Genomic DNA, 8,224 nt, shown 5'->3' with positions numbered 1-8,224 from the left:
GGTCGCGGGGGCAGCAGCCCAAGCAGGGAAGCCCAGACTTCTTTCTCCCCAGCCTACCTCGTCCAGGTCCTCCCCGGGGATCCCGAGGCGCTCCCAGGCCAGCCGGGAGAGATAGTCTTCCCAACGTGTCCTGGGTCTTCCCCGTGGCCTCCTACCGGTCGGACGTGCCTCGAAACACCTCCCTAGGGAGGCGTTCGGGTGGCATCCTGACCAGATGCCCGAACCACCTCATCTGGCTCCTCTCGATGTGGAGGAGCAGCGGCTTTACTTTGGGCTTCTCACCCTATCTCTAAGGGAGAGCCCCGCCACACGGCGGAGGAAACTCATTTCGGACGCTTGTACCCGCAAATTTTATTTTATTTGTTATACATTTCTTTTTTTGGTGTAGCATGTAAAGCAAAGTTATTTAGCTAAATTGTTTTGGGGCCACATTTCCAGAAAGCTACACAGTTTAAAAAAACAGTATGTTGGATTAACTCTTCAAGAGTTGATATTAACTCTGTTTCAGATAACATTTGGTCCCACTCAAAAATAGTTGAGTAAAGTTTACTCAATGGCCAGTGTCAACTGTTCAGAGATAATTCTACTCAATTTAGTGTCACAATTATCAATGAAATGAGTTAAATTAGTTAACACTGTTGCTTTTTCACACTGGTCAGAGTAATATAATAACACTTTATATAGCTATTTTTACCCCATATTTAGTTTTAAAATATCACCAATGTGTAGTTATTTTTATTTATATTATGTTCTATATTACTAAATTAGTAATGCATCAGAAATAAATACAAACATAATTTCTTCCTTCCTGTGTTTATTTTGTATATTCCGGAGAACAGTCGTCCTCTACTGTAGACATTTAAATTTTTTTGCCAGTTATTAATTTCAGGTAAAAACAAATAAAAAATAGCTTTGTGGTATACAGTATAACAAAAAACTGATTTTACAGTAAAAAAAACAAACAAACTGGCAGAGTAGTTGCCAGGATTTTACTGTGAAACCGGTACAGGTTTTTTGTACGCTAAAATTGTGGCAACTGAGCTGCCTGTTTTTTTTTTTTTACTGTAAAATCTGCGATCGTTTTTTTTACAGCAAATCACGCAGTTAGCTAAAAATGAGTACCGTCGTTGTTTTTACTGTGAAATTCTGGTGACTGAGCAAATTATATTGCAAAATTGATGATTGTTGTTTTTACATTGTATTGCTCTAAATGGGAAAAGGTACCACTGTCATTTTTACACACTGTTTTTATGACTGCAAAAAATATAAATATACACATACATACATATTATATATATATATATATACACACACACATATATATATGTATACATATACATATATATACTCTATATATATGTATATAGTGTATATATGTATATATACACTCTATATATATATATGTGTGTGTGTGTATATATATATATATACATGTGTGTGTGGGTGTGTGTGTGTAAATATTTTAATATAATGGATATGTAATTAATAATGATTAGAATTGAATATTAAGAGCATGTGAAAGTGTAACTCCTATGTTTACCTTCGTGAAGACTTCCATAAAGTTTTGTAATCAATCAGAACTATCAAGCAGCTAAAATGCGCCAAACATGGACAAGTGTGGAGAGAGTCTTTTGCATTTATCCCATTATGCCTTGCAATGGATTTAAATGGGTGTAAATTAGATTTTTTAATAATATACACAAAGTTCAGTGAGCAGGTTGTGTAATGTGTGGCATGTTTGTTGACTCTTTGTGCTGGTCGAATTTGTTTTCTGCGCCATGACTAGGGAAGGTTGTTTTGATTGGGTCATATAAGTGAATGTTGTGTATGTAGTCTCTACATCAACACCGTTATCGACCCTAATGTTGTCGATAACAAGTAATAACTTACCAAGCACCTGGTCAGATTGAAAACGCCTGCAGGTCACCGTAGTTTGGACACCTCTGTGCATTGATGATACAGTTTGGGATTGTATGAGTGATCGACCTCAAATTAGCTCAAGTGCAGCATAGTCAACCGCCAAAAAGCCAACAAAATGCTCTTTATTTACTGGCTTTTAGTTTGGTTAATTAATATAGACATTAAACACATACTGATGTGCAAGTGTTCTACAGGTATATGCATGTAGTTATTTGCTACAATATCATGAAGAAGTGAACGGCAGCCATGTTTTGTGGTAACCCAAATTACACATACTAACCACAAGAGGAGCCGTGGAGCAAAAAACACTGTTACTTGTAATTTAAGTGAAGGTTTGAAACCCATGCAGGTTGAAAGTTGATCTTGATCTGCGTTTTGTTCATTTAAGGGTTCTGTTCTGTTTGGATTATCGCACAGACCTGAGCCACCTGCACGACCTGCCTGCAGTTTCCCTCATGAAACACGATGGGATAGATGCCCCCCCACCCACACACACACACATCTATCAGCTGCAACTATAATTTCAAATGGCTCACCCCCAACCCCACCCATTTTTCCATGGTTTAATCCATGGTCCATGTTCCCTCAGCTGACAAATGATCGGCAATGAAGAACACAAGGTGCTATTCACAGAGCTCACACCCAAGGGGAACGGGGAAAAAAGCTAAATAAAACATTCCAATGCCTTTTTTCTTAAGAATTTTTTTTTTTTTTAATGAAACACAAAAAAACAATAAAATTAAGATAAATATTTGTCATTTTGTACAATTGGAAATATTCATGAAATACTTCCATAATAAGAAATAATATATTTAGTAGGCCATCTCAACCATACAAAGCAGGGTCCAGTGGGAGGAAAACTATGTCCAAATGGGATGATCAGAAGTGAATCCAGTGTTTTCTTGTTTTAAAGTTTTTTGTTTTGTGTATTTTTTTTTTTTTTTAAAGTTTCACATTTTAAAAAGTGTTTGTCGTCAACATAGTTGTCAAAAGTCAAAGCCCTATAAAGAAAAAGGCATGTGTGTTCTTCCCCCTGTACATCCTATACAAATCACAGGCTTGCATAAACCATAAGGAAACAAACAAATGTATAACACACACACACACACACACACACACACACACACACACACGCGCGCACACAGACATTTTTGGCAAAGTAGGAATAAAAGTGACGAGAAGCATTTTATGATTTGATCTCTTTTTGTGTCTCTCAACATCGTCCCATTGATTGGCGCTGATTGTCCTTCACAGTCACATGATGCCATTCTGGTTGCCATAGAAACCTCAAGTGCATCAGCTGGGCAGTGTGCAGACAATGTCGCTGCGACGTCTCTGGGAGGGCTGTCATAGCAACACTGGATGAACATGAAACATCTGTGATTGCAGGGGTCCCGGATTCAGATTTGATTGATTCGAATCATAAACTGACAAAAGTGTAAACTCACAGGTGCTTTGGTATCGTTCTTTTAGATGCCAGATAAATATTTACATTTGAGAGGACGAGGGGGAAAAGCAGAAACTTGGTTTCTTTTGCAGTCAGCTTCTTCCAGGAAATCATTCAGAAAGCTTTCGAGCCCCCCAGAAGCAGGCCGAGCTACCACGTCACCTGGTCTGTGATCGTGTTCAGTGCATTCCAACAGCCTTTGACATCTAAATAAAAATGCTCTGCAGACAAAAAATAAAAGACATGGACAAATATCTATGTATAGTATTTACATTATTGTACACGTAATGCTACTTAAAGCCCGTACACACTCTCCCATGCACACACGCAATCCCCCAAAAAAAGCAAAGCGACTACCTGTACAAGTGTCTTCGCACCTGACTGGTACGAGAGAGGTATTGATGTGTATGGCTTGACAGAAGGTGTGTGTTCAAAGACATACCAATGACACACACACACACACACAGTCCAAATGTGTGGAGTTATTTTCTGTTTTTTTGGTCCAGTTGGGATCTCTTCGTCGTCAAACTAGCAGTATAAGACCTTCCAAGTATGGTTTACAGTGACTCCTTCCGATCTAATCTTCCAGCTACGGAACTCCAAAGTGCTTCCTTTAGTTCCTGTTGGCTTGTAATGTTGGCTCTTCGGTTTCCAGGACGAACCCCCTTAAACGGGTGCCAGAACTACCTCTAGGTAGCCTCCTTCTGTCTCGTCCTGACTGGAAATCATGGAAGCCATCAGCGTTGATTGTTTTGGACGTTCTAGCCGCGGGCGCTAGGACACGATAGCCATGCCGTCAGCGCCGATCAGCTGGCCTGTGGTGGGCTCGTAGGTTCCCGCCAGGTAGAAAAGGTCATTCCCCGTGGCGCTGGACTTGTGGTCTCGGATCAGGTGATCGTACTCGACCCTGCTGACCACCTGGCAGCGATGCGAGATGGTCTGGACGTCGTTCTCGTCCTCGTGACTCGACTGGTACAAAGCATTCTGGGAGAGGAAGGTGGAGATAACATGGAATTATAGTCAACAAAACACAGTTTGAGGTGACTTTTCCTGTTTCATCGGCAATTTGCTCGCTCTCTGCAGCACTCATTTTTACTTTCCATTCTCACTCCATGCAGAGAATCAACAGCGAGACAGCAAGATCGTGCAACCAAATGTAAAAGTTGATACTGTTAAACGATTGGCTGTTCAGCATGTCCCTCCCATTGCTCATTGATCACTTCCTGTTTTGCTGGGTTACCAGACTGTGAGGGCCTTTGTTCATGCAACCAACCCATGCTTCATTCTTTCTCGTTTCTTCTGACCCAAAAAAACTAAAATAAAAATTATATATATATATATATATATATATATATGTATGTGTGGGAAAAAAAATCACAAGACTACTTCATCTCTACAGGCCTGTTTCATGAGGGGTTCCCTCAATCATCAGGAGATTTTAATGGGAGCATTCACATACCATGGTTTATATAGGGCACAGAGTGGGTGGGTACAGGCTGGCCTAGGGGCGTGGTGATTGGCTCATGTGTTACCTAGGAGGTGTTTCCGTCTATGGCGGCATGTTGTTACAATTTCGCTGCGCTTGTTGAGGGATGACAGGTCTGGACGGTAAATAATAAACAGTTTCTCTTTCAAGCATAGGTTGCATCTTTTATTACCACTATTGTAAGGTGTGCTGGATGCAAGAATTTGCCATGTTATTGAATATTCAACATTATTGTCTTTGAGGTCCCAAATGTGTTTGCTGAGTTCTGTGGTATTCCGCAGGTTTTTGTTCCTGAAAGAAGCCTTGTGATTGTTCCATCTGGTTTTGAATTCACCCTCGGTTAATCCTACATATGTGTCGGATGTGTTAATGTCCTTGCGTATTACCTTAGATTGGTAGACAACTGATGTTTGTAAGCACCCCCCGTTGAGGGGGCAATCAGGTTTCTTTCGACAGTTACATGCTTTGTTGGTTTTGGAGTCGCTCTGACTGGGGGTCGACGGCTCATTTGCAATTGTTTTGTTGTGGTTTGAGATGATTTGTCGTATATTGTTCATGCAGCTGTAGCTCAATTTAATGTTGTTCTTGTTGAATACTTTTCTTAGGTTGTTGTCTTTGGGAAAGTGTTTGTCAATCAGATTGAGGAATTTGTGTCCAATGTTCGTTGAGACGTTTTTGCTGTATGGGGGGTTGTACCAGATGATGTCGTTTCGTTTTCTGTTCTTTTTTGGCTGGTTTCCTGGCGTGGGTTCATAGGTGAGGGTGAAATTGTATCCGCTTTCATCAAGGGCTTTTTGGTACGGGGGGGTTGCTTGGTCAAATTCAGCTTTGCTAGATGACAGCATCGATAGCCTTTTATTGATTCCGGTAGGTATTCTATATATATACACATCGAACACATTTCTTATTGATATATATTGTGTCAATCACGATGTTTATTGATATTGTTACATCAGCCCAGCCCTAGTGTGAGAGCCTTATTGTTATTTTGACTTGGAATTGAGCAGACTCTGCTTCAGAACACCCCGGTTCATGTTTATCTCAATAAACCGCAGCTCCTCAGTTGCGGTAGCACTCATGCAGCTCCAGACCATGACACTACCACCACCATGTAGACAAAATTAATGATCTTAGTACTCACCTCTGTTGCCAGCTATTTGGACAATACTATTTTCAGAGAATAATACATATTTATAAGCTGTACACTGACTACTCATAGTTACATAAATAAAATGTGAGGGATGTACTCCCTTTTATTAGATTCCGGGCCTGATCTACTGATCCAAAAAACAGGCTGAAATGCACGTGCATATAATAAAATTGCATGTAGTATTTATACAATAGCATGAGATTAGAAGCACCAGTGATGGTTCTGTATACAATTGATAAGTACTGCAGACTGCCCTATTTCAATGAGGATTTGGCATGTACTACCGGCTGTGCCCATGGAGACACACATTTCCCTCTGCATTCATGACATCATATGCTCCAACGGTTCAACCTGTGCTGTTTTGTTATGTTGTGGAATATGCAGCACACACCACCTTTTTGTAAATGTAGAAGTACGATCTAGACCAGCGAGTCTCAAACTGCGGTGGTACATGGGCTCCATGTAGTGGTACGCCATAATCACTTGATTAAAGTACAGTGTTTTATTTTCCTATATTCCCATATTTGAACAGTGTTACTATTCAAACTGTGTGTATCAGTGTGTGAATGTGTGTGTGAATGGGTGAATGTGGTAATACTGTCAAAGCGCTTTGAGTACCTTGAAGGTAGAAAAGCGCTATACAAGTACAACCCATTTATCATTATTTATTTAATGTTACAGTGGCCAAACATATTAAATATACTTGTTAAATAAAACATCTGTCGAGGTTTAATGAATACTGAGGACTACTACACTACTCTGTGGAACCATTGGCGAGTAAGCCTGTATGCTGGACATTGAATATTGTGGAATGTTTTTTATTTATTTTATTTTTTGTATTCAAGTTTTTTTTATCTATTTAATTTCTGCTTGTATTTCTTTTAGTTGAGTTTTATCGTTGTATGGTTTCTTTCTCTGTGATATGGATCCCACTGGGTCTGAAATACAATGACTACTACTACTACTGTATTTTAATGTTGGTCATTATGGTGGTAGTGGGAGAGCCAAGTTTTTTCCGAGGTGGTACTTGGTGAAAAAAGTTTGAGAACCACTGGTCTACACAACTGAACCTATTTTTAGCACGCCAAAGGTGCGCTCTGCGAGGCGCCGGTGTTGTGATGGTGCGTCTGGAATAATCCAGAAATGCATGCAAAAATGTATCTGGCAAATGTGTATTAACCATATTTCTAATATGAAAAAACAAAACAAAGAAAAACGCTGGGAGACACCAAAACAAATCATTTGAATTTGTTTGAGCCCCTTAAGTTACCCGGCAGCTATAGAATTATAAAATAGTATTCCTGAATAGACAATATGTCTATTTCTGTATTTTAATCATGACAGTCGAAATATGTTGACACACAAGTAGGACGGAGGATTCTCTCTCCATTGTCTGTCTTTGCAGCGCAATCACCTCCTTTCTCAAAGCCCTTTGTGCGTAACTGTGCCAGTTTGCATGCACATTTCAAACGTGCTAAATATAGACGCAAAACAGCAGCCACAGAACAGTTATCAGTCTTGATAAATCACATTACGAGTGCTAAATGTTGTTCATTTTGTGGGCGTTCAGAGAATCATCATCTATTCTGCATCTATTGGGAAGACAGACACGCTAAATGGATTGCGCTCTCTATTTTGATCATTTAAGAGCCACAATCCTCTGAGCACGAGCTTAGTAGATCATCTTTGCGTGTGCTGTTAAATTTGCACGTTTTAACACACGCAAACCTTTGATCAATCAGAGCCACTCTGTGATCTTTACCTTGCCGTCGCAGTGTCGCTTTCCCAGGCGTGTCTCCTCCGGGTGGTAAAACCACTTGACTCTGACCACCATGCTGGAGCTCCACGACTCCCACAGACTCTCCACTCTGCCCACGTAAGGCAACTGAGGCCGGCCGGGCGACAGGAAGACGGCGCAGTCGCCGACCCGCACCGTCTCCTTGCCTCGCACGACGGCCTTGTAGAAGAGCTTGCGGGCTTTCCCCTTCAGACCTCTCCTCTACAACACAGGCAAGTAGGACTATTGATGTATTTGATGTTTAGGTATGCTTTCATCTTTAGGATTCCTTAGGTAGGTTCTTACCTGTGTTGGGTTGCCAAACCATTTCCACAGCTGGCGCCCCTGCCGCAGCGGAGCCATGTTGGCTTGAGGCTCAGGTGATGACATCCTTTGCCTTTTAGCTGCAGTTGGGTCTTTGGAAGAAGGTTTAAGCTGCTGGTT

The 8,224-nt window shown here is 40.7% G+C and overlaps 1 protein-coding gene across 6 annotated transcripts in view; it reads right to left on the bottom strand.

The window, feature by feature from the left end:
• Nucleotides 1-1,485: 1,485 nt before the first annotated feature.
• Nucleotides 1,486-8,224, bottom strand: part of bahcc1b (BAH domain and coiled-coil containing 1b) — a 182,559-nt gene continuing 175,820 nt past the window's right edge. For all 6 annotated transcript variants that reach the window (XM_061967479.2, XM_061967478.2, XM_061967477.2 and 3 more), the window contains 3 exons: nt 8,087-8,224; nt 7,766-8,002; nt 1,486-4,351 (listed from right to left, as the gene is read on the bottom strand). The exon at nt 8,087-8,224 is cut by the window's right edge and continues 1,208 nt beyond it. In XM_061967479.2, the coding sequence (XP_061823463.1) occupies nt 4,142-4,351; nt 7,766-8,002; nt 8,087-8,224 (585 nt within the window). In that variant the 3' untranslated portion in view covers nt 1,486-4,141. The remainder of the gene's footprint in view (nt 4,352-7,765; nt 8,003-8,086) is intronic.

This window comes from Nerophis lumbriciformis, linkage group LG11 (genome assembly GCF_033978685.3).
Source record: "Nerophis lumbriciformis linkage group LG11, RoL_Nlum_v2.1, whole genome shotgun sequence".
Taxonomy (NCBI): Eukaryota; Metazoa; Chordata; class Actinopteri; order Syngnathiformes; family Syngnathidae; genus Nerophis; species Nerophis lumbriciformis.
The sequence above is the reverse complement of the archived record's forward strand: the minus strand, read 5'-3'. Positions and strand labels throughout refer to the sequence as shown.